This window comes from Plutella xylostella, chromosome 14 (genome assembly GCF_932276165.1).
Source record: "Plutella xylostella chromosome 14, ilPluXylo3.1, whole genome shotgun sequence".
In the NCBI taxonomy this organism is placed as follows: domain Eukaryota; kingdom Metazoa; phylum Arthropoda; class Insecta; order Lepidoptera; family Plutellidae; genus Plutella; species Plutella xylostella.
Genome location: NC_063994.1, coordinates 10,930,840 through 10,957,752, shown reverse-complemented (window position 1 = coordinate 10,957,752; position 26,913 = coordinate 10,930,840). Strand labels below are relative to the sequence as shown.

General features: G+C 45.5%; 1 protein-coding gene across 1 annotated transcript in view; it reads left to right on the top strand.

Annotated features, from left to right (window-relative positions):
- LOC105386962 (lutropin-choriogonadotropic hormone receptor) overlaps positions 1–26,913 on the top strand; it is a 32,524-nt gene that overhangs the window by 868 nt on the left and 4,743 nt on the right. Inside the window, exons 2-10 of the mRNA XM_038120578.2 lie at positions 6,672–6,743; positions 8,742–8,864; positions 12,817–12,885; positions 17,492–17,563; positions 18,663–18,731; positions 18,907–19,071; positions 22,400–22,552; positions 24,003–24,068; positions 25,962–26,096. Coding sequence (XP_037976506.2) covers positions 6,672–6,743; positions 8,742–8,864; positions 12,817–12,885; positions 17,492–17,563; positions 18,663–18,731; positions 18,907–19,071; positions 22,400–22,552; positions 24,003–24,068; positions 25,962–26,096 — 924 coding nt within the window. The remainder of the gene's footprint in view (positions 1–6,671; positions 6,744–8,741; positions 8,865–12,816; positions 12,886–17,491; positions 17,564–18,662; positions 18,732–18,906; positions 19,072–22,399; positions 22,553–24,002; positions 24,069–25,961; positions 26,097–26,913) is intronic.

Sequence of the window (26,913 nt, the reverse complement as noted above, 5' to 3'; positions counted from 1 at the left end):
TAACTGCCATTACAATTTTGAATGTGTCTAAACTTCTATACTTACAAGTTTTTAATAAGATTAGATTAATACAGAAAGATCGTGCTATTACACAAGTACTGAGAACAATCTGGTCTCAGTCAAGTTCCGCGGAACTAGTCGCCGCTACTAGTACAGTAACTAGGTTAACGCGTGCAAAAATAACTCAAGTAACCAGTTAGTGCAGTTCGCACACAGCTCGTGAGGCTCGTTGCGCCACCTCGCCCGGCGCCGGCTGGTGGTCGCCTCCTCGGGGTCCTCCCACGCTCACAACCTCGAGTGATCGACACTCGTCACCGTCGAGAGCCACTCGCAGGCAGGTCCTGCCGAGCTTTAGCTTTGAGAGATACTAGGCCGAAGCCTAATTGGAGGGCGTCCCACACTCACTCATGAATCTCATGATGGGATATTCAAATAGGTTACTCTGTATGAAATCAAAAATAAAAAAGATACAAATAATATTGGCTTAATGTCTCACTAACAGAGGCAATTGATTTATTAAAAATCTCGGGACCACAATATGAGTTTCATGTATGCAGGTTTCACACTAATCCAGGTCCAACTTATTCAAGTCACTTATCACTGTATTTGTTTAGTTGAGTGTTGACCTCGGCGCGGTCGCCGGCTGTCAGCGGGTCCCGCTACAACTCCCCGCGGTCACACGTCATGGAGCAATAAATAGAGCCTACAACTTTTATGAGCCGTTGTTGTAACTCGTCGCGATTCACACGGCTCGTCCCGCCGCCGCCGCCGCCGCCGCCGCCGCCGCCGCCGCCGCGCTGGCTCCCGGGGGATCTGGAGTAGGCGGGACTTTGCTTTTCACGATACAATAAGTTGTTTGTTTCTTCAGATCTCACGAACTCTATAATTTGTCGCTCGCTTTGTGATTTATTTTTGACAGTTGATCACCGCGCAACTTATCTGTACCTAAATGTGTATTAATGAATGAATAAAAAGCGAGACGATCGAATGGCGTAGTGGTTAGTGACCCTGACTACTGAGCCGAAGGTCCCGGGTTCGATTCCCGGCTGGGACAGATATTTGTTTAAACACAGATATATGTTCTCGGGTCTTGGATGTGCCCGTAAAATGGCAATAGGCCCGCCCCTTATTACATTGGGACTAACAGAACACTCTGGCGAAAAGTGGGTGCAGCAATGCACCTCTGCCTACCCCGCAAGGGAGTACATTAGTACAAGGCGTGAGTGTGTGTGTGTGTATAATAAGCCTACAAATTTTATGCCGAATTTACAAGCTCGTAGCGCCTTCCAAAAAATGGAAAAACCTTGTTAAATGTGTTTATGATTGTAAGCTAGATGATAAGTAAATTTTCCTAAATTAATATTACTTAGAGTCGATGCTCGAAATAAATGATTTTGATTTGATAGCATTTAATTTTGTATTAGGCTAAGTGTTTTCGAAACAAACGTACTCATACATAATTAAATCGAGTTACACGCGCAAGTTGCATGGAATTTGGGTTTAATTTCCTGATATTGCTATCGCTTTAGATCTGACAGGGCTTGATTAATTAAGCTTCATAATATTCTCACGACTGCAACATTACTCTAGGAGGGGTGGAGAGAGTCGGAGGTGACTCGCCATTGATCCAGATTTTCGCTCTACCTTTGTACTAACGTGATAGATGGCGAGCCAAATTGGCGTAATTAAAGAGTACAATGCACTTAGGGACACTTCTAGAATCGAGATAATAATTATGAAGGTTTTCTGTCGAGGTTTTCCTTCAGCGTAAATGAGTGAACATGACGCACAGATATCTAAATAAGGATTAAGGCTAGGAAGACGACCAAGAAGAGCGCATAATTAATCAATAAAGTAATGTACCTACTTACTCAGCCTACACGTACGTTATAATCATTTTATTAGTTTAAGTACTTACACGAAAGATGCCTGGCTACCCATAGCACAGGGTATCCTAGTTTGGGAGCCAGGAACCAAAATGTAAACCTACTTATGGCTAATAAACGTTTTCATTTTCATTTTCATTTTTCATTAATCGCATAAATGTAAATTAACCAAGCACAAAAGAAATGGAAGCAAAATTAATCACCCTGGAATTTATGTTTATACTGTAAAATCTCGTTCCGCCACTAGGCTGTAACCAGATTCACGATGCGTATTCTAAAAAATACAGCTTAATATCGTGTCGTAATGCCGTGTACTGTTTGTGTACCGAGTAATACAAACACAAGTGTTATTATTGTGAGGTTGTAAATCGCAATGTATTTCGTAGAGCGGCGATCCATCACTCGACACGCACACACACACACGGCACACGTACTTGTAGGAACACACGACTACACAGATACACATGTGAATTACATGAAACGTATTACTTATTTTATTATCCTCTTTGTTTCGTTGTTTACGTGTAGGGGGCGAGGGGCGCGGGGGGTGCATGGGGGGTGAAGGTGACGTCACAACGTGCTGATGCAGCACAGTTCTGTTCTACTGGGAACTTGTGGCAGTTACTGTGAGACAGATCGCTAAACTATGTTCGTAGAACTCGACGCTTTGATCTTGTAAAAATGGGTGAATCGTGATCGCGCGGGCGATAAATAACGAGAACGTCGGAATGTATCACAACATTCACAACACAAGACACACCGAGTGAGTAATGTGGTCTGTGCGAGTGCGCCCGCTAGGAGGCCGTCGACCCGCAAGGAGCTTTCGCAAGCTTTTTTGCTCGGACAAAAAATTAGAGGCTTCGTGGGTGTGCGCGCTGCGGTGATGTGTTCCACATCGAACCATAAATTAGCGGCGACGTGAAGATTGCGGCGGGAATTAATGAAGGCTTCCCGGCGCCCGCCGCCATAAATCATAAGCTGCCTCGCGCTTTACATAAATATGTAGCAAGAAAATGTAAATTAATTAAGTTAATAGTATAAGGCCTTGGTCGGGGGTGTACTCCCGCTCCTGACCGCGGCGGCGGCGGCGGCGGCGGCGGCGGGCGCAGCCTCGCTCCGTATTCTATTAATATCTGACCCGCGCGGTATCGACGCCGGGATGCACCACGGACTGGGACACCAGCCGCACGCACTCGCTCTACCTGTACATACTTCATTACATAACTATAATTTTTAAGTTCATTGTTACTAAAAAAATATGGATCAATCCGAAATAAATGATTTATATTATTATTATGTATTGTACAGCAGCTAGTGTCATAATGAACGCACGGTATTAGCACGAGTATTTCATGTAATCCGACTGAAAATTATGAATACGCTATTCCGGGAGCGTTAGGGACGAGGATATTTAAGAAGGTTAACTTCCGTCTATAGTCTATCTATCTATAGCCGATTCTGAAAGATGAATAGTGGAAATAATTTTGACAATTTGATCTTATAGCCATCAAAATACCATAGATATAGTGTGGGTAGAGGTAGAGAGTACCCTGGTCTGGCAGTAATGAGCCGCCACTGGAGCGCGGTGACCTCTGATCCCGCCGCGAGCTCGCAGTAATGAATGAGCCGTCGCTGCGCCGCCACGGTCGTAAGCTGGTTACATTCTATCTACTACTCTACTGCAGTAGCTATTTACTACAGTATATTTACCTGAGAATTAAGTATAAGTACTGTGTTGTGTTACAGTTTATTATAGGATACCTACAGAGTACCTCTAAATCATTTGTAAAATTATAGTTCTAGTTAGTTTATATCTCTCCTTTCGCTTACAAATTGCAATACACATAAGCTAAAATTAATAATGCACTTGATATTTCGCACTCTGTTAAAGCTCTCAGCCCATTTGTTCGCGATCTTGCAACATTGAATGAACGTGCCAACTGAGAACTTCAGTGCATGAAAATATTTAGATATCCACATTTATTACTCCAGCTGAAGCTCTGAATGAGTCCCCCTCCCCCTCCACCGCCCGCCTCGCCCCGCCCCCGCCGCCTCCCGCCGCCGCCGCCCGCCACAAAACAACGCAAATTATCTGTTTACTGTTTGTGAGAAAAGCTTATGTTGCTAACTGCTGGAATGATCTTATTAGTATCGCTGCAAGCGCTAGATTGTGACTCGAGCCGGCCTTGAGTCGCGGCCAACTGTCGCTCCTCGGCTCACCTCGCCGCCACTTGCACCTAGCTCTATTTTACTACCTATTGGTTACACAGAACAGATGTGCGACTTAGTTATCAAATTAGCTGGTAAACAAATGTCGCACCTATAACTTGATACATTTATCATTGAACGCGCAGCCGTTACCTGCGATTTAATTATAACTTCTCTCTTCAACACATTAGCATAAATGTCAGCGCATCGGCGACGGATCTGTGGCCGGCGCCGCCGAAATAATACGCACATTACGCGGGGCTTCACCTCGCGGCGGCGACAGCTGCTGACATCACTCGTGTGTTATTGTGACTGTTACCTGCCGTCACCGGGACACGCGCCCGGGCGTCGCGGCGGCAGCGGCGGCGGCGGAGACATTCAACGTTTAAGCAATAAATGGGATCGGCTTCATGAGCTTTGAAATGATCCTTTCTAAATGCAGAGAGGTGGCCTAACGCTGAACCCGCGGGCGAGGCCGAGACGTGACCGCGCGGTGGAACACCGCTACGTACATACATAGATACAGTGGTTCTACCTTTTTTGGCATAAGATTTATTTGCCTAATCTCGTATTGCATAGTAACGTTTGGTCAAAGTCTCGTTACGCCGAAAATCGTATGGCATAAATCTCGTTTAGTAAAAAGTTATTTCGCATAACATTGTTTAGCCTAATAATGGTATTGCCAAATCTTGAATAGCCTAATAATGCTATGGCATAGGTTTATACAAAGTAATAATATTTGTTTGGCTTTAACTTTGACGGAGCGTCTCTCTATAGCGCAAACTGGTGCCTTGTATTGTTTCCGCTGTTTGGAAAACGCTCCGCTCCGCTTCGCTGCGCTCCGCTTTGGTTTTGATGAACATGTGCACCTAACACGCTCCTCCTCGTTTTGCTCGTCGTCGCACCTATTTTTAGGTTTCGATCTCATGGGGTTTGTAAGAATTATATTGGTCTTTAACTTTCGATTTTTTGATCATACAATATTGTGGTTTTCGGGATGTAGGAGAAAAATACCACAATTTGTACATTTACTACATACTTAATATATTATTTATTAAGATAACATTACGAGAAACAAGATTATACATAGGTACAGACGAACATAAATTTGAGCAAACGAAACTTAGGTGTTTAAAGATTGTGCCTAAAGAGTTTTAGACGAAACGAGCCTTATGCCACATAAGTCTTGGCAAAGTGATGGTTCGGCCAAAAAAGTTTAGACCATACGAGCTATGCGAAATGAGTTTTGGTCAATAAAGATTATGCGAGATGAGCGGAACCCAGATACAGTACATAGTACATACATACACACCGCACCAGTACACAGTTCGCAGTGCAATGTGTGTCAATCAGAAGGACAGCTGACGTGAATGGATGGAGTCACACCGGCACGACAGAGGCAGGCTTTGCTATTTCCCAATATTTGAATGAATGTATTTCGCAGTGAACGGTAGTGCAGACAATACATAGTAATTAACATGTAACTAACAGCGCACCAGCGGGGCTGGCGGGGCTAGGTGGGGTAAGGGGGGGGGGGGGTCGTTGCATCCAGGCGCCGGCAATTCTGTGCAGGCCCCATTCTGAGAGTCATTCAATGTGAAAGTTTGTAAGTATTACAGATGCTATAAGGATTGATGGTTCATAGGTACTCTTTCCAGAGAAATCTACTTTTTCCGTAATAAAACGTGAACCGCGCGAGGTGTCGACGACCGATGATGGATGGCGCCAATAATGAACCACCCCGCCCCCGCGCCGCCCGCCCCCGCCCCCGCCCCGTGACGTCACGCGGTATCTCCGCACAGATCTCCAACAAACATCTCCGTGTTTGTGACACTCCAGTAGCCCCCGGAAGCTTCAGATGGGAATAGTCCGAGTGACACACTTAGTGAAACGGCTCGCGAACCGACGACGGATGCGGCGGAAGCCATAACAAGCGACGCTACATTACACGTCACTCGCACATTGGACTCAGCAGAAATTCATTTAGATTTATTGATAGTAGATGGGAAAAAAAATATTGTTTGGTTTTCATGAGAATACCTACCTCCAACTGCTGCTGAACAAAGCTTCATGAAACATGATCTGTCATGATCCGTGCAGTGTGAAGGTCGCATTCTTCAGTAGTTCGTTTCAGCGTAATGTATGCAAACGCGGCAGACGATCACTGGAATAAGCAAGTGATGGCTCTTATACTGCACTTTCTTGTTTACTTATTAATTTATTTTGAGATTAGGTAAGTTGGAAAGTGTCAACTTTGCAGAATAAAGAGAAAAGCTTTTGCAAGTTTTGGCAAAACTGCAAATTTAAAACAGCTATTGCCAATCTTTTATTCAAACTAGATGATAAACTCCAAGACACCAAGAGGTTTAATTCCCGGTTTAGATGGAGAAAGTACGCATGATGGTTATGCAGGGTATTGCAACCACTGGAAAACAAAGCTGTTTAGAAATACTGCCTTGGAAATACTGAGGTATTTGATGTTGGGGCCTTGTATGACGTTATTAGGGCAGCAGTATGCATGCACCTATGACCTGTGTGTTTCTGACGTGTCGCTGATGATGTGGTTGCTTGTCGCAGGGACGTGTCGGACAACAACATCACGGCGCTGCCGCCCGACGCTCTGCTCGCCGCGCCCGACCTCAGAGAACTGTGAGTATACCCTAATCCTAACTAATCCTAATCCTAACTAATATTATAAATGCGAAAGTAACTGTGTCTGTCTGTCGGTCTGTCTGTTACTCTTTCACGCCAAAACTACTGAACGGATTTGAATGAAATTTGGTATACATACGGTCTAGACCCTGGGAAAGAACATAGGCTACTTTTTATCCCGGAATTCCCACGGGAAAACTTTTTAAGGCGAAGCGAAGCTCGCGGGAACAGCTAGTCATCTAGATATATACCTTCAGTACTACTAGTATTAATCCCATAGACCACCGATAATAATATATCTAATAATATAATATGTACTTGAACCCATAATACACTCACGGGCAATGAAATAGTTCCACGAACAAAATGTTTAAAAAAATTAGGGTTGTTTGGTGTCGGCACCAAACAACCCTAATTTTTTTAAACATTTCATTTAACATTTGAACAAAATATTACTGTTTATAGTTGGTAATATCCTGAGGCTCTGTTAAATTTACTTCAATGTTGCTTCTGCAGGCTTCATTAAGCTAGCCTTTTCCGTTTATTAGTAAATTGGTGTTTTTCGCAGTGGAAACTTTTCATTGCCCGTGAGTGTATTATCTGTTTGACGACCGAATGGCGTAGTGGTTAGTGACCCTGACTACTGAGCCGAAGGTCCCGGGTTCGATTCCCGGCTGGGGCAGATATTTGTTTAAAGACAGATATTTGTACTCGGGTCTTGGGTGTTGATATTTATATTTAGTATCTATCTATCTATGTATTTGTGTAGATATATCAGCTGTCCGACACCCATAACACAGGTTCTGCCTAGCTTGGGGTCGGATGGCCGTGTGTGAGATGTCCCCACATATTTATTATATTTATATTATTTAATTTATTATATTTATCTGTGACTAGAACCGCGACATAAAATAGTCGCTTCGTCCTCTCACTGGACCAAGCCTTATCAGTTGCGCCGCCGCGATCCACGACTCATTTCATAACCATTCATCTTATAAATTCCTGAAGTGTCTGATAACTTGTAGAAGTATTTATAACAATCAATATCTTAGATTAGGCTGGAAACTCGGAGCCCTCAATATTAATCAAGTTTCGCAAACGATAGCCCGCGCGCCTCATCTGATAGACGCCGATATCACTAATAATCAAGCCAAAACATTATCGACTCTATTCAATATAGGTACTCGTACATAACATTAATTATAAGTACACTTTTTATACGGTCTGGGACAAGAATACCTTGAAAAACAATTTACTCGCATTACGAGTATTAAAAAGTCTAAGAAGAGATTCTACACTCACGGGCAATGAAAAGGTTCCACTGAGAAAAACACCAAATTACTCCTAAACGGAAAAAGCTAGCTTAATGAAGCCTTCTGCATCATTGAAGTACATTTAACAGAGCATCAGGATATTAACAACTAAAACAATCATGTTTTGTTCATGTCTTAAATGAAATGTTTGAAAAAATTGGGCTTGTTTGGTGCCGGCTTTTTGTGAGTGTAACTATTTCATTGTCCGTGAGTGTAATTTCTAATTTTATTATAAATAATTCACAGGCAGTCAGAAGTTAAATCCAATTAATTATACAGTGAAGCTTTCATGTAGGTACCTACATTGTAATGTGCGTCTCTGGCACTGGTTCTCGGCTCCTCATCAACACTAACATCGTGTTTACATCCAGCATTTGCTGTAACAAATCGTGCACGTAAATAAAACTTAATTAAAAGTGAGAGCGCCGCGACCCACATCCACACAGCGTGGTGACGTCACACTCGCGGTGACGTCACGGGAACCATACAGCACTTTGCTGATGAAGGAAATACAATGAAATTCAATGAGACAAATACTGAAACGGATTTTATGTATGTTGGAAAAATGCGAACTAAAGCTACTAAAACATCTACGAAAAGTGCCTGACTGTATTAATTCATTCTTATAAAAGTTGAAGCTTTAAGGTGATTGTGTTGCTGATGATGTGGTTGTTCTTTGCAGGAACCTGTCCCTGAACCCGCTGCAGGAGCTGTCGCTGTCGTCGCGGCGCCTCGCGAGGCTGTGGGCCGCGCGCTGCCGCCTGCGCCTCGCGCCGCGCCTCGCCGCGCCCGCGCTGCGCTACCTGTGAGTACCCACTAGCTGCACCACTACTACACTGTGCCTCGCGAGGCTGTGCATTACCTACGTATACATTGTGATCTGCAGACAAAAAATATTTTCATATACAAAAACTAATTGGCTTATCTCACAACACACATCCTGCGACATCATAAATCGTCCCTGCAAGGTCACGACGACACTATCTGCCCCCCGCACTCGCCCCCCCTCCCCCTGCCCCGCGCCCTCCCCGCCGGAGGAGAGGGCTGCCTCGGGGCATTAGCCGCTGCTCTATTACAGTTTGATAAATCGATTATAAATTATTCATGAGCAGCTGACGCCTGCAGGAGCTGGCCTCACTGGCCCGCTCTGACGGGGATTGGATTTGCAGTGGACACAGATTACATAGTTAGGGCTCAGAAAAGCAATGTAAATAATGTAATAACCGAAAGGTACGCGTTAAAGTAACACATAATATGACATGGTCCTAATGCGAGATGGCAGCGGACGGATAGGCAGTAACGAGGGTCCCCGGACGGCCCGGCACGGCCTGTCCCGGCCTCGTCTACAGTCTACACACATCACGAGCACTCGACAGACGGCTTCCTGCGGCTCAGCTGGAGCTACCTGCCTCACACCTTTGAATCTAACAGGTGTTTCAGGGCTGTTTAATTAAGTTATCAAAGCCAATTTGACACATATGTGGTGATAGCAGTAGATGATAAAGCGACTTAATATGCGCTCCCCACCGCCCGCCCGCCCCGCGCTCGCGTACCTAATGTGCCACGGCGTCTGCGGATTATCTAACTTGTTTTTCAGCTCTGAAATATTTCGAATTTATTCCTCGCAGGTTCCTGAAGCACTCGAAGGTTGATTTATCGTTTGCAACGTTCGGAAAATGCGTGAGAAAAGTGTCGTTCTTTCAGTATATTCGACTCTTTATTTGTTTGTCTCCATAGAGTACATTTGTCTGGCATTAAGCCGGCAGTAACGGCAGATAGTGATCGCCGCGGGATGAACGGCTCAGCGCCAGACTCCCCGGAGCAATCAACATTACGTACAAATGTACTAGTAGTAATAGCGTCTGTGACTATAGTTAGATGCAGCTTCCAAAGTCTAGTCTGCAACTGTAGGCCGGGGGTGCCCCACGCTGGCTCGCGGAGCGCGGGGGTCCCACGCCGGCGGGCGGCAGCTCGGTGTACTCGGATCCGCTCGTGCAATTCCCTCACTCAATATTTGCCAAACTGTAGCTGTTTGCTCATGTCCCGTATTTGTTCATCCATTTTAGTTTTGTGGAAAAAGGTTAAGTGGTATTGGTTTATCGGAAAGCTCGGCGTTATCTCGCGATGCGTGGCGGAGCACCCCCGCCCCCGCCCCCGCCCCCGCCTCCGCCGCCGCTTGTACTGCGGTCCTCGCTCATTAAACTCCACATTAATCTCCGGGCATTAGATTGGTATCGTTGTCGTTGCTATATAGCGTCACATAGTTTAAAAGGTCTGTAAATTATTCGAAGGACCACCAGTAGGTATGTCCGGTTAAGATTTCTATGGCATCTTCTCAGATCACAGTCAGATGGTCAAATAAGTATCATATATGTCATTAAGGTATGCCGAACCGCAGTTTTGTTCATAAATCCGTATTCACAATATCCGCACAAAATAAATATTCCGTATACATTCACGAACGGCACTTTATGTTATATTATTTTTATGATATAATTCAAGTTTTAACTATAAAAGGTGTTTTATAAAGTTAAATGAGTTATATTTTTGCGATGTACTCGTAGCTATTATAGGGTAGACTAGACTCGTGCGACCGCGGCCCGCGCGCAGTTCGCACGCCCGGCCGGGGCGGCGGCGGCGGCGGCGGCGGCGGCGGCGCGGGACAATTATTGCGAATTGCCAAATAAATTAGTTTGTTTCGCGAGGTTGCCCCGTCGACGCCACTGAACATCCTGTCAATAAGCTTAGCGATAGGTACCTACTTAAATAATGACCAATGTATTGGTCGATTACAATTACAATCATATTTATTTGCACCAAAATAGAAAAAATACAAAAAAAATACTCAAAAATTTAAACAGTAAAAAAAGAAACCGGCCAAGTGCGAGTCGGGCTCGCGCACAAAGGGTTCCGTAGCAGCAAAATTACAGTTAAATCAACCTATCTCAAAAACTATAAGAGATACTTTGATCAAACCAAAAATCGTTGAAAGAGTTAATTAGCATGCATCACCTCTATTTTTTTTAGAATTTTATACCCCGTAGTTATAAAAATAGAGGGGGGGGACATACTTTTTACGACTTTGAGAGCTGATATCTCAAAAACCGTTCACTTTAAGAAAAATGTTTTTTAGAAAACTTTATATCATTTTAAAAGACCTTTCCATTGATACCCCACACGGGTATGTACATCGAAAAAAAAAATTTCATCCCTCAGTTACATGTATGGGGGCCCCACCCCCAATTCTTTTTTTTACTATTTAGTGTCATATTTTTGTAGCGGTTCATACAACACATATTCCCATCAAATTTCATCACTGTAGTACTTATAGTTTCCGAGTAAATCGGCTGTGACAGACGGACAGACGGACAGACGGACAGACGGACATGACGAAACTATAAGGGTTCCGTTTTTGCCATTTTGGCTACGGAACCCTAAAAAAGGCAGCCTTATTAGGCATATGAATAACTACCTACCAGACATCCTTAAAAGAGAGAATTTAAAAAATTTAAGGATTAGAGGTAGCTGTGGTGCAAGCCTATAATAGAATTAAGAACTAATAAGCGTATAATTTAATAATTTACGATAAACAACAGACCCTGTCTGTCAACGAACGTGAAGCGAATTAATTAGTTTAGTGCCGCACAACGCACAGCCCATCACCACTGATGAAGGCATTTCACGGGAAAGCTCCCAGCATATAAGTAAATTATATTATATATGTTCTTACTCACCAACCTAATCTAGTTGGGCCGACCTAATTAGTGATTGCCTCTTGAACGCCGCAGGGGGGGCACGAGCCAAACAACACTTGATTCTGTTATATCATAGATTAGGACTGAGCACACACCATACAAATACCATACCGTGTGTGTGTGCGTGTGTTCAAACAGAGTTACTTACTGACAATAACGATTCAAAATAAATCTATTTAAATAACTTCATTGATTTAACTTCTCCTTCATAGTGTGGTAGGTGTGGTGGTAGGCGACATATACTAGAGCTAGAGTAGGATTTCTCACGGTGGAATAATTATCCAGTCAGATAAGTAATGATCAGTCGCTGACTGACCAGTGCCCAAGATGCGGCGGCGGCGTGGCGGACGTACCTATGTAGGTACTGTACAGTTTCATCACTCGACGAGGCTCCTTTCAGAGGTAGATCGTCCCAAACATAATAATAAATGTAAAACCCAACTAGGAGTCTGAGGGACACGAATAACACGTACGAGAATAAACTCTTAATTATTTTATGCGAGATCGTAACATTAACATTAACATCGTAGTTAATCGTAACACACACTATATAATAATTATGAAAATGATCAATAAAACCGATGGATCACACGTTTAACCAGGAGAGCAGCGCGGATATACTCCACATAGAGTGTCCTAGGACAAAATAAACTACATGCTTCTTCTTTCTTTCTCCTGCCCTCTTCCCAGTACAGCTGGGTCCGGGCCTCCTCATACTTCGGCGCCAGGATATTCTATCCCGGGTTGTCGATGTGGTCAGGTTTTGGGCTTCCATATCCTTCTCGATATTGGACCACCATGTTGATGGTGGTCGTTCTCTCCCTCTCGGTTGACTTGGGCCGATGTGCATGGCTTCCTTTATCGAGTAGTCATCTTCTCGCGTCGCCTTGCTAGTGAGTGTATAATACATGACTAATTATTAAACGTGTGAGATATCCCCGCATATTATGTATATATTGTTATATAATATATTAATATGTACCTATGTGTGTGTGTGTGCAGGTCGCTGGCGGACAACGAGCTGGAGGAGCTGGAGGACGGCGCGCTGCAGCTGCCCGCGCTGCACACGCTGTGAGTATCACTCGTATTATTACTGCAATACATGCCATTTTCATAAAGCTAGGCGCGACTCAAAGTGAGCTATTAGGTATCAAACCACTACTGTTTGAATAAGACCCAGCTGACTGATGTACCCTTTCACCACGAGGGCATCACACTAACACAAACATCCGCGCACGAGTTTTATTTATGTTGGGATATAGTTGCCTTCATTACGAAGAAGAAGCTCCGAATTTCAATTAAGTACGTTGCTTCAGAATTGGCAGTGTTGACGCTTACGCAATTTAAAACCGTGTCGTTTACGAAAACCTTTTAAAGAAGCAACAGCGTTCGCTTCACCTACACAATGAGGTGTAGTTGGGACAAGTGTCGCTACTCGCGCGTCCATTGTCTGTGAGCGGGGGCGCGGGGGGCGCGGGCGGAGCGCCGGCAGTCATCAGCTGAGTGCCGTCGGCTGCTTGTTAGTCAACAGTTTACGGAGCAAATGGATTGTCTGACATCTGAGCGATCGCGTGCACCGACGGTCAGTATTCACGAGTGTACAGCGTCTCGGAGCTTTAGAATAAATCTAGCTAAAGTACTCACAGCGATGATGTTTAATTCAGTGTTCGCGATCGCAACAGCATTGCTCCGCTCGCCAGAGAACGCCGCGTATGTAGATGCAGTCGTGTGTAGAGTAGACACTACGAGTGTAGCGCAAACGTAACAAGGCGAAGGCAAACGGCTCCGTCGACACGACCGCGACGTGAGCGGAGAGCAAACTCGCATTCACAACTCCGCAATACAACATCTGTCTAAACTAAAGCCGTAATAATTTACGAGCTTCACATTCCAAAATGCATCAAATAATACCACAGCCACGCGCGCCGCGGCTTCCAGATATATTTACGAGATGATACAAACCCGAAATACACTCGCGAGCAACCAAATCGACTCAAGCCTTCACGGCGCACATATACATTGATTTTCCTAAAACGATAAATGGTAAATATAAAAGTGATATGTCATTCGAAAGCTGAAGAATTAGGCTTTCAATTAAGATCAATACCATAAAAAAAAACTAAGCGCAGATTTAATGACGCATTTTAATTGCCCGTCAGTGTTAATTACCTCATTAGGAATCCACGCCTTGCGCTACCTGATCCCGCTATAAAACCTTTCCACATCCGGTGTACCTTATCAGTCGCTTGTTGCAAGTTGACCGGTACACATCTCGTTGCATTGTATTCCTTGTTTTCGCAAACCCATGGATACCACACCAGAAGAAGCTGCTCAAGTTGTTGCCTTGCTGCAACAAGGGTTAAGTCAGCGAGCAGTCGCTGCCCAGCTCCACTTGAGCCAGTCTGCTGTATCCCGAGTATACAGACGGTTCCAAGAGACTGGTGCCTTCAATCGAAGACCAAGAACGGGCCGCCACCGCTGCACTTCAGAGAGAGACGACCGCTTCATTGTCTCAACCTCGCTGCGCAATCGACACCTTACGGGCGTTGATGTGCAGCAAGAACTGAGACGTGTACGACAAGTGGCTGTCAGCGAGTGGACAGTGAGAAGACGCTTGAAGGAAGCCAACTTGACACCAAAAAGACCTGCATCAGGCCCCAAATTGACTGCAGGCCACCGACAAGCGCGTCTTCAGTTTGCTCGAGAGCATCTCGATTGGAGCATTGCGCAATGGCGGTCGGTCCTGTTTACTGATGAGTGCAGAGTGTGTCTGCATGGCAGTGACAGGAGAGGCCGGGTCTACCGGCGTCCGGGGGAACGATTTGCCCAATGTTGTTTCGCTGAAACAGTAGCATATGGCGGCGGTTCCTGCATGATGTGGGCTGGTATTTCTCTAGAGGGAAAAACCGCACTTGTTTTCGTGCCTGGAGGCGGCCGAGGAGGCGGGTTAACAGCTGATCGGTACATCACCGACATTCTACTCGGTCATGTTGTGCCCTATGCAGAATTTGTCGGTGAAGACTTCGTGCTAATGCACGACAATGCCCGCTGCCACACGGCACGAGTCAGTCGGCAGTTTCTGAGAGAGAAGGAATTGCGCACGATGGACTGGCCTGCGCTCAGTCCTGACCTGAATCCCATCGAACACTTATGGGACGAGCTCAAAAGAAGAGTTCGGGCCAGGAATCCAGTCCCTGCAAGCGTGGACGAGCTGAAGACAGCTTTATTAGAGGAGTGGGACGGCATTCCTCAGGAAACTGTCAAAAAGTTGATAAGGTCTATGAGAAACAGGCTGCAGGCTGTAATTAGGGCAAGAGGGGGCAATACAAAGTATTGATTTAAATAAATAAATTTTTATCTTAACATTTTTTGTTTAATTTGTATAATACGATACCCATACCCTTTTTTCCTAAATTCCCGTTTTTCCTACAATTGCGTTCAGACATCATTTATTTCAAAAATGATGAATGGATTTCAATAATAATGATATCAAATTAAAGCTGACATCTTAAGCTTTTAAATGACATATCATTTTTATTATTTCTATTCATAATTTTACTTGTATTAATGTATGTTTGCGCCGTCAAGGCTTGAGTCGATTTGGTTGCTCGCGATACAAGATACAAGATACAAGTCGCGTCCCGAGTGCACTCTCGAGCGGTGACCCCGCAGGATCGGAACTTCGCAACATTAAGAATCAAACTAAGCTTCGCCTTCATTGTATTGTACTCTAGATTCTCTAGAAGGTAAACGGCAACTTAATTACGCAGGCGAATTAATGAGCAAGTAATTAATGATGCTCTCCATCTTCAGAGAGGCAAGGACGTGCCCAGAACTAAAGGAAAGTTGGAACAAAAAGTTTGTCTGATGTTTATCTGCAACATTTTCAATATAAGGTATTGGATAAGTTTAGTAAAGCAAAACAAGAGGGCAGTTCGGTGATATTAGCCGCTATCGATCGGCCGCTGGACGCGACCATCGCCTCGTGACGCCGGGTTGGATCAGCGGGGGAATGTCTCATGTTGCGGAGATTGCTCCGCGGCGCACATCACCACATTCATAACACTTTCGATCCTCCCACACGTCGACGGCTTATGATAGCAGGATCGAAGCCTACACGCTTATCTGTGGATACTTATCAACATCGCCCCAATTGAGCTCGCTATTATGTAGAATCGGATACGATTCAATAATGCCAATAATGCGGAGCTTATTGTATTATATGTATGTAGGTCAAACCTGTACATGTAACTACAATATAAGATATTATAGTTTATTGTCACGGTGTGATTGGGTTATGTTTATGTGTAGCCAGAATTCATAATTAAGTGGATGTATGTAGTAGATTCGATACCACGTCTCTTACGGAAATCGACACATTGTGGATTTTATAGCGATAGACACACATATTATGTATTTGTATACCCAGGCAACATGTAGATGTATCCTCAACAAGCTCTACCTACACGCAGGCTGGCAAGGAGAGGCGGAACTGAACCGCGGCGCGTGCCGTGATGATAGAGTGTAGAGGAAACTAATGATGAGTCGCACGTGAGTCACTCGCTCGCCACTCCGCTCACGCCCGCGCGGCCGAGTGAAGGTCGAGCCGCGTCTTGGCTCCTTGACTCCGCCGCCAGACAGGGAGCCATTCGCGGCTCTATTACGTACTCAGTAGGGGTCACATTACGCGGCGGGAGGGTCGTCGCGGAGAACGACCGCCGGAACATTTGTAATACACTTTAATATCCCGCCGCCGCCGCAGCTGATAATACGTCGCCTAGGGGAGCCACGCAAATGAATTAGAGAAAAAGAGCGCTTTTTCTGCGCAATTGGATTCTAAAAGCGGACCGATTTATGTAAATGAAGTAAGACAGAGTTCCGAGAAGCTCTCTCATCTGCACGCTGCGGGCGCCGCCGCCCCACACCGGCACCGCCTATTGTAATGAGCTCCGTATTAGCATGCTCACCGAGCAGTTATACATCTGATACATCCAATAATGTGGTCCCCCCCCCCCGCGGCTGTCGACGACCGCCGTGATTTATGGCCCCTCCTCCCCGCACCCTCCCCCCCGCGCTCCCTGTAACAACATGTCATCCTGGCGGCAGCCCCCGTGTAGTTCACGCCACCGATGACCCGTGGGCTGCATCAGCTGATGAGAAGTCCGCTCCTTGACGCAAAAGGTCACAGTTGGTATTTAGCTGAGATGTAACTTCGGCAGGCTAATGAGTAATCGATCCATTACCTTTTATCGCTGGAAATGTAAAAGTTGCGTCAAAACCTTTCAGAGCTAAATGCCAGCGGCATCGCACCGCCTGTTATAAGGTCTCTCAGTAAAGTTTACTAATTTTTAACTCATCTGAATTCTCCGTAGGTAGGTAGTCATTGCTACTGACGAGGTGAAGCTACTCCACACAGTTGGAGCCAATAATGTGTTAATTTCCTGCAGCGCGGGTCACGGGCGGTGCGGGGAGTCCTTCGAATCAACATAACGATATCCTCGTTTCCGGAATGGCGGTGGCTTGTTCCGCTAATGCGCGCTCGAGAATAACGGCCTGTTATTGCTCCATCAACACCAGATGGCCTCTGCAAAGCCTAGATTTTTTCCCCCGATATTGCCTTAATATTTTTCTCGATTTGTCGGAGTTATTATTATGTACGTATTATTGTTTGTTTCAGCATCCTGAAGCGGAATCGGATCTCGTACATCTCGGATAAAGCGTTCGCGGGCACGCCGGCGCTGCGCGTGCTGTGAGTACCTCCACCGCACCTCCTTATCTCTACTGTGTCTCCTCACATCCAATATGTCTGCTCACCTCCACTGTACCTGCTCGAGCACCTCCACTGTACCTCCTCTAGCAGTAGCGAGGGCGCCGGCGAATGTCCAGTGGCTATTCCGCCCGCCGACTCTGAACCCTCATAAATTAGAGCTCGGTCCGTCGCCTGTATTGTCCCCTCTACAGAGATTTTCTTTCCGCGCTATATTTATTAACCTACTGAATATTTTGACAAAAGAATATCGCCATTGCTGTGTTCCAGTAACTCTCTGGGCCGGCGCTTGTTCCGCGCGTCAATTACCGCGACAACTTTAACAACATAAATCTAGTTTATTTTCTTCTTGAACTGCTTATCAGCTGTTAGCACATAATTTAACTTTATCAAGTCGAGTTAGTGCGACCGTCCCGCAGTCGTAAACTGTAGCTGTGCGGGGACGGGGCGGGGGCCGCGGGGGGCGCGGGGGGCGCGGGGGGGGGTCCCTCGCTGCAGAGGTCTCGGCTTAAAGGCTTACAAAGTGAAGTGTGTCGACCATTTCATTTAGTCGTTTAAAGCTACGATCGTAACGAGGCAGTTAATGTTACGTCAGGCCGTTTCGCTGCGGCCATCAGCGGCGGTCACGACCACTCGCGACTTAATTACGGCTATTTGTTGTCGCGAGCCGCCGCCGCCGCCGCCGACTGCAGGCAGACGTACCCGCTTAAACTAATTGAAAACTCGATTTCTTATCTCGGAACGCATAGTAATGCAATCTAATGGAACTTTGGAAAGCTCCAAATATATATTTAAAAGCTTAATTTATTTCCCAAATGCTATAGGTACCTAAACGTAGTATATTACAGATCTACCATGTAAGAGTTCGAAATACATAGAATAGATGGCCGACAGAGCTTCTAGGAGATACTCAATATTACACAGCGGATTACTGATGAAGAGGGTATCACGAAGCTATTAAACTGAGCATAGAAGATACAATAGATTATGTACTATAATACCGTGGTAGCCACAGGGGTGACTGCCTCGTGTGTACTTGTGTCTGTGTGTGTATGACCGCGTGTGTTTGTGTGTGTTGCAGACGCCTGGAGGAGAACCAGCTGTCGGAGGCGCCGGCCGCGCTGCAGCTGCTGCCGAGCCTCGAGGACCTGTGAGTACAGTCGCCTCATTCCACCTATCTCTTACTTACCTATCATCAAAGCTTTGCCTTTGAAAACGCCTTAAGCAGCAGCAGTGCTTATCATATCCACATCCTAATTCACAGAGCTTTCGCACGTTCTATTGTAATTGTACCTATCTGAATCGGCTATGAATATCCCCAACAGATCTCTGGCGCACAACCGCATCTGGTCGCTGGGCCCGGGCGCGCTGTCGCCGCGCGGGGGCGCGGGGGGCGCGGGGGCGGCGCTGGTGCGGCTGGACCTGGGCGGCAACCCGCTGTCGCGCCTGCACCCCGCCGCGCTCGACAATCTGCCGCGCCTCGTGTCCCTGTGAGTATGCTTACCTACTTCTTAAAGCCAGCAACACACGATGGCCGCGCGTTGACGAGTGAAGGCTGCAAAAATTTAGAAGGTATCGTGCCATCGCTCGGTGTCACTTGCCTAGGTTGGTCTAGAGTGTATAGATATCATTTGTCGTAGCTTGTCACCAGTTGCTTTGCCTAGCACTTGCCTTGTGTTCACTTATGTCTATGCTCGCGTTGGTCTACGCTCGGCCAACATAATGTATTGCAGGCTTTGGCGTATCGTGGCTAAAGGATTAGCCAAGCGTCATTCGCTGACTGCCCAGGGTGCGACGGACGTTGATGATGGTCAGTTGATACGTCACTCGAGGATAATCCTTCTGTATCAATGGCGTATAACTTAAAACACAGGTGGTGCCTGTCCAGTGTCCAGATGACCGCCACCACTGACTCAAATTCTGAGTAACACAGACAGTGGGTCTGTACGCCACTCAGCTCCTCTCCTTGCATGAAAGACTAGGAGCACAGAAGTACTAGGTGAAATCATCGACTTGTTAGGTTAATGATATCTACTGTTTGAGATGTTTAAAAGGTATGTATGAAGACTACCTACTGTACCACTTGCTACAAGCAACTTTTTTGTCACCTGTAAATAAATATAAAATATGAATTTAGGTAACTATAATTACCTATCAAAGTAAAACTACCCGATTCATTGAAAGTGTAACAATTGATATTGCGTTATGTAAATTATGTTATGTTTACGTATATTCTTTGAAAGTGGATCTTGTTTGTCATGTTCGTAATATCTACCGATGGCCGCGCAGCCCTGGGGCCAATACTATTATTATGCTAATGCTTGTGTACCGCCTTCTTATTTACATTACGTATCTTTCGCACGCCTGGTAAGTGTAAAGACCTAGTTGTAAACATCAGTAATTGGCCCGCGAATTACAAGATAAACTACTAGCTCCTGCAACTGAAACTTTTAGTAAACTTACGTTCATGAAGGCGAGTTACTGGAATGCCGGTGCACACCAAACTCATATTTTTCGTAATCTGTAGAATAGAATAGTACTCGTATATTACACAGTACAGCGGGCCGCGGCCGGCGCTACTCGCACTACGTTTATGGCCACGAGCTGTCGCGCGCACGTTTTTATACCTCGCATAAAGCTCGCGGCTATATGGCCGCCGCCGCCGCCGCCGCTTCACCCAATACCTGACTAAATCCGTGTAAATGCTAACCAAAAAGAACGGGGACAAAAACAAGACTAACATTATTTTCGAGCTTTTACTAAGTAGATTACTTACCTTATCTTATTATACCGTTATACCTACTCACTTACTTAATCTGGTAAAGTGATCCCATTCCTGTACTTGCCCCTATTCTAGCTCTTCTATCTGGTTTCATTCCCTGAGTGAGTCGCTCTCGAGCTGACTCCTCGGCGCCTCACTCGGTCGGGGACCACTCGGTAATGCCAGCAAGTAGTGGTGAGGAACTACATATCTGAATAGCTACGGAATATGAAGTGGTGTGTTGTGTATTAGTTTAAAACCAATAAAATAATTTCACATATAACACAAACTGAAGCCGAAACCTAAATGAAATAAATTAATACCATTTGAAAATATTATCATATTTTAAAGTTATCCAAAGTCGACGATATGACATGCGAAATAATAGGTACACATCCCACAAAAAGCTCCTTAGCTATAAGTTTTCTGTTCGTTAGAGAGTATCATGTTCCGTTCGCGTAGCGGCTTCGACTTTTTTTTCTGATATTACTAAATAGAAAGATAATTTTTCTTTCGTAATGAAGCCGTGAAAACGCGGGCAGCGACCGCGCCATCACTCACTCGGCTCACTCCGTATTCAAAGCGGAGTTTATTTCAAGTATTTAAAAATATACTTACTCATAATTAATTTTGCTCATTCCGCGACTAGACAGCGCCGGAGCGAGGCGACGCGACCTACTAACACCACGCATCGGTCTTCAAAGCTTTTGAAAATAATTCATTAAAATATCAATTTGTGTAGATGCTTACATAGATAATATAGCGTTTGCTGAGTGATCAGTGCTACACTTCGCTGTTGTTATTATCCCTCGAACTGACTGACATAAAGCTCGCAAACAAACAACTTGTGAAAGAGCTTTCAGAGCTTTCTTTATTAAAATTAGATATGAACTCGGTGCGCCGCCGCCGCGCCGGGTGAACACCGGATGAGCCGAGTCCGACAGAAATGGAGTTCCATTCAGAAAGAGTCGCGCCGGAATACGAATAGACATTATTTTATAAAGTTTTACAAGCTCGAGCTCGTTTCTGTTCCCAACCCATGATAAATTATGTAGATTTATCCTTAGAAAGAAGGATATTCACGGTCCTTCGGGATTGCGAGAATGGCGTTCATTACTGCGGACCGGATAGTGTCGGGTCCGGGCAGCGGGGACGCCGCAATCTAGCCACTTTCACTGACAATGAGAGTGTGGAGGTTGACTTGATACATCACAGTAACTGTGGTGGAGTGACGAGTCCCCCCGCGGCCCACCTGCCCCGCTGACCTGCATCACGGCGCGAGATGACTCAGTCGCTGCACCTGTGTGCTGTGCGTGACCCGCTGCACACACACACACACACACACACACACACACACGCACGCACGCACACACACACACACACACACACACACACACACACACACACGCGCGCGCGCGGTGGCGCCGGTTGCAGATCAGATACAGTCCCCGAATGTTCCCCGCTAGCGCGGCGACAACACTACGACACGACTTTTGACGACTGATTTATATCTACGTCTCTGATTTATAGCTCTCTGCCGATGTTACTACTGCAGACAGCGTGGTTTTGTGTCGCCACACGTCTCCGCCATTAATAAAGTTGTAAATTTATCGTTAAATTAAAATGCGTGTCGTAAACCTGTGCTCTCCTCGCTTGGCTTCGCTCCGGGCTCCCTGCAGCCGCCGCCGCCGCCGCCGCCGTCTCCACAATATCAATTCCTTTATGGCGTCGTTCCGTCCCCTCGCCCGGTTGTTTTGCGGGAATTTGTCACATTGATAATAGCGGCTTATATTTTATTGGAAGGTTGTTCTGGTTAGGGGAATGCATTTTTATGGAGGAAAATCATCGTTTTATTATCTTATGCGGTCTTCAACATAACAGCTTCGTTTAGTTTGTGTTTTTGATACCGATTGGCAGAAAATACTTACTGCTGCGATTGGGACATTTGAGACTATCAAAGCTAAAGTGGCCTAACTTTTTTAGACGTGGATTTTATGCTAAAATTATTTTCTAGCAGTCAACCCTCATTTATAATAGTTTGTGATGTCCCCTCGCAGGTCGCTGTCGGGCTGCCGCGCGCTGGGCTCGCTGCCGGCGCTGGCGGGCGCGGCGCGGCTGCGGCTGCTGCGCGCCGACCGCGCCGCGCTGCCCGCCGCCGCCGCCGCCGACGTGGCGCGTCTGTGCCGCCACGCGCCCGCGCTGCGCACGCTGTGAGTAACACACACTCCACCTCCATACACGAAGATAGACCCTTACTGTAGTGCATAATAATCGTTTATAATATAGGACTCTTACACGCTACTTACTCAACCTGTCCCGTAGTAACATAAGGGTACGATTAATAACAGGGCATTGTTGCATAAATAAACACTTTCTTACTTAAATATACTTACCATATTCAACTCAACTATAGTTCCATATGTATGTAGGACATGACTGTAAGGAAGTGGATGAGACGATTGAACATATTTTGTTATCTTTCCATCTACAACAGAGACGAGATTATCTATTCTTGGGCCAACATAGCGCGTACCTCAGCCATTGCAACACCGAAGGTTGCTGCTCCAGTTTACTTGGGGGCTTGGCTGCCTGAGTTGAAATTAAACGTATATGTACATAGGTTCCACTCGAGAGAGTCACGTACAGGAACTTCGCCCCCTCTCAGAATAGAATAGAATACCTAGGACAAACGGATCAAGTTTCAGCTTTACAGAAACGGAATTAATGCTGGAATAAAGAGATAGAATAGTATTTCGTTTTTCCTACGCTATAGTGATGCTCCGTCACATCGACCTCTCAACGGGTTAGTACTTAGTTATAATACAAGGTACGCTCCCAATATAATGTAAGTCCTTATACTTACTCTCGATGTCGATCGATGACCCTAGAAAGTTTTTGGTTGGCGACATAAAGATAAATGTGCCTGCGGTGCCTATAAAAGCGGTTGCACAAGCACATTTCAATACAATAGATAGGGGAAGACACGGAGAGGTGACGGAGTTGCGCAACCACGTGACGAGACGTGACGCGTGTCGTGACGTGAGTGTCGGCACCTGTGATGTTTGTAGACCGCTCTGAGGCTCCCTGCACTAGCTACATCAGCTCAGGGCCGCTCTACATCCGACTGAGTTAGATTGCGGCACATCTCTGAACCTCCGAACTGATTGCTTCCTCTATCGGCTGCAGTCCGCATTACCATACATATTGCTCGACCGCGCTGCACCGACGGTGCCGACGCTGCTATTTGATTTTTAAACCACGAAATTTCGTCCATGGAAAAAGTTATCGAATCTAAAAGTTCAAGTTCCTACTATTGAATGGATAAGTAGTATTAGCATAGTATTAGATAGCTACCGCTGTGTTTTACTGAAGAAACATACAACTCTCTACCGAAAGGTACTATACACTTACGTACACTGTACAGCACTTAGGTATGAGCTTTTATGATGAAGTTACTTATGTATTTTATAATCGGTAGGTAGGTACACAAATCACGTAAATCTCCAGTTTTTAATTTTGTATAATAAATCATCTTGTTAGCGTGCGCTTGCCACTTATTAGTCATTAAAATCCACCCCCGGCCGGTCCTAAGCCGTATAATTACGTCCCATTTTATGAAATAAACGACTTATAAGTAAACTTAATTATTTATTGTTTCAGGGACTTGAAGTCGAACTTTCTGGAAGAAATCCCGGACCTGGAGGCGTGCACGGAGCTCAGAGTGCTGTGAGTTCTCTAACTATCTATATCTAAGTCCATAAATAATTATAATAGTCCTGATTAACTTCTATGGTCCACACTATTACAGCTGTGACATGTGAACTAAACCACGTTTACCTATAGTACTTACTTACAAATGATTGAGTTTGATACTTAAATTGATGAGAAATAGTATCAGTACCAAGGTAAAGTTGGTGATTTGTAACTCTTATACCCCATTTACACTCTCGCACGAGTGGCGAGGCGAGCGACAAGGCGAGGGGCGAGGCGCGAGTGTGAACAGACGCTCGTGGCTCGCCTCCTCGCTCGCCTCGCCACTCGCGGCGCTCGCGTCCGGAGCGGTATTTGGGGCACGAGTCAAAGGAGCTCGCGTCGAGCTCGCGTCGCACGCGAGCGGGTGTTTACACTCTCGCGTCCGCTTCATTCTGGCTTCAACATCGTGCCGCGCAGGTTGTGTTCGTCGTCGTATAATTATAACGTAGTGTTTTTTCCTCAGTTGTATAATGGATTGGTCGCAAGACGAAACATTTAATTTCATATAAGTAAATATTTCAATAAAATAATAATAATAAAAAAACACTAAAACGTAAGAAATAAAAGCAGTACTTACCTGCTTAGATATATTAGTACTGTCACATAGAATAGGTCTAAACCATGTCTAAACCTTAAATTATTTCTTACGTTTTAGTGGTTTTATGAAGTCGTTTTTTTTATCATTATTTTATTTTATTACTTATTTATACTTAGTTTATTTGCAATAATTGACAATCAAAATTAAGAAGCAAATGATACCTATAAGTCCTACTAGTCAGTAGTAAACACGAAGTAGTTGCTATATACCTACCGTTGAGGAGTTCCCTTGACTACCTTCCGTTTCCATCATCAGATCAGCTCAAGGTCACCATCATATTTTTTTTTATGTTAAAAATATAGTTAAGTACCTATGTACTTTCTAAATTTTATTAACTACAATCGGTTCATAGGTACCCAAAATGGAAATTCATAGCCTGTTTTTAACCCTTTACCCACCCTTGGAGGTGGAATCAAAATTTGAAAAAAATGGGACCACATGGCATCTCAACCCAATACATAAAAAAAAGAATTTTCAAAATCGGTCCATAAACGGCGAAGTAATCGGTGATCATACATAAATTCTTTATTGTTGCGGCTAAAACTTCGACGTCCTCCATCGTTGCTAGCTCAAAAACAACTGAACTCGGCACGAGAGTGTAAACACCCACTCGCGTCACACGCGAGTGGGTGTTTACATTCGCGCCTCCGCACGAGTGACGAGGCGAGCGAGGAGGCGAGGGACGAGGCGAGAGTGTAAATGGGGTATTACAGACTGACGGCTCTATGAATATAGTGGTATGAACACATACCACTATGTTGATCCATTAAGTTAGTGTAATCAAATGTAATGTTCACATGTCACAGGTAGTACATTTCCCTCCGTATCTCGGCTGAACGTGAACGTGGCTCATTATTACTCAATGGCTGGAACTGGCCGATATCGTTCATGAATAGAGAATGTCCGTCGCACCTGCCGGCAGTTAGTGAATGATCTACATAAGCACGGCACCACATCTAAGGCTTTTATTAAATTCAGAGCTGGTGTTTTTGTTAATCTGTTTTCACTCACCGCCCTCTTTCGCCAAGTTTCCCAATAACTGAGGAGTTTTCAGCTGCTGATGCCGTCACGTCTAATTACTTATTTGTAATAAGCAACATTATTTTTTGTTTAGCTTTACACTATTGTTTAATTAAATATACATATAATATAAATATTCAGATCGTTCGCGCGCGCGGCACTGTAATCGCTGGTCTGAATAGTGCTCTACTATCAATACTGACTGTAACTATCCAGCATGACACGATATATCCCCCCTCCCCCCGCAGCGAGCTGTCGTACAACCGCGTGGCGTCGCTATCGGGGCTGCACGCGCGGCGCCTGCACGACCTGCTGCTGGCCGGCAACCGCCTGCGCGCCGTCCCCGCCGCCGCCTTCCGCCGCGCCCCCCGCCTGCAGCTGCTGTGAGTACCCCCCGCCCCCACCGCCCCGCCCGCGCCGTCCCCGCCGCCGCCTTCCGCTGCGCCCCCCGGCTGCAGCTGCTGTGAGTACACTAGACCCACCGCCCTAGTGAGTACTCTGGACCCACAGCACTAGTGAGTACACTAGACCCACAGCCCTAGTAAGTACTAGAAAAATGAAACGATACAAATACCGTTTCCTAGCAAGCGAAAATCTTGCATAGTGTACATTACCGTCACGCGTCAAAATTAATACGATACGCATTGCACTCAGTAAAGCACACTACCTCTAAGATATATTTATTTATTCCCATTGCAAGTCGTAAAACACTGAATACGCCCGAGAGAGACAATCCAGAAGCCCGCGGCCGCGCAATAACAATGCGATAAAATATCAAAGCTGCGCTCTAATTCATGGAAGTTGACGCGGAACTTGCAACACCCGGTTAGAGTTAGCGAGTTACCCGATATCTCCCGGGCCTCGGGCGCCGGCAGTGCACGATGTGGCCGCTGGGCCGTGCTCCATTATGTAGACGACCGACGGCGCTGCAGATAATTGCAATCGGAGGCGATCCGGGTCAGCGGTGATGTCACTCCCGCGTCACCGGGCGAGATCAGCCTCGCGGTGCCATGTGTTGCATCACTTACATAATGCACCCGGCGGCAGCCGGGCCGGCGCGGAGACGAGATCAACATCTTGATTAAGTCGTTGTTCATTCAAACCGGTATGAGATGTGCTTTTACTGGTAAAACAGCATGGATTGTCTATACTTATGCTCATATAGGTAAATAGGCATTAAGATTGAACTTCGTTAGTCGG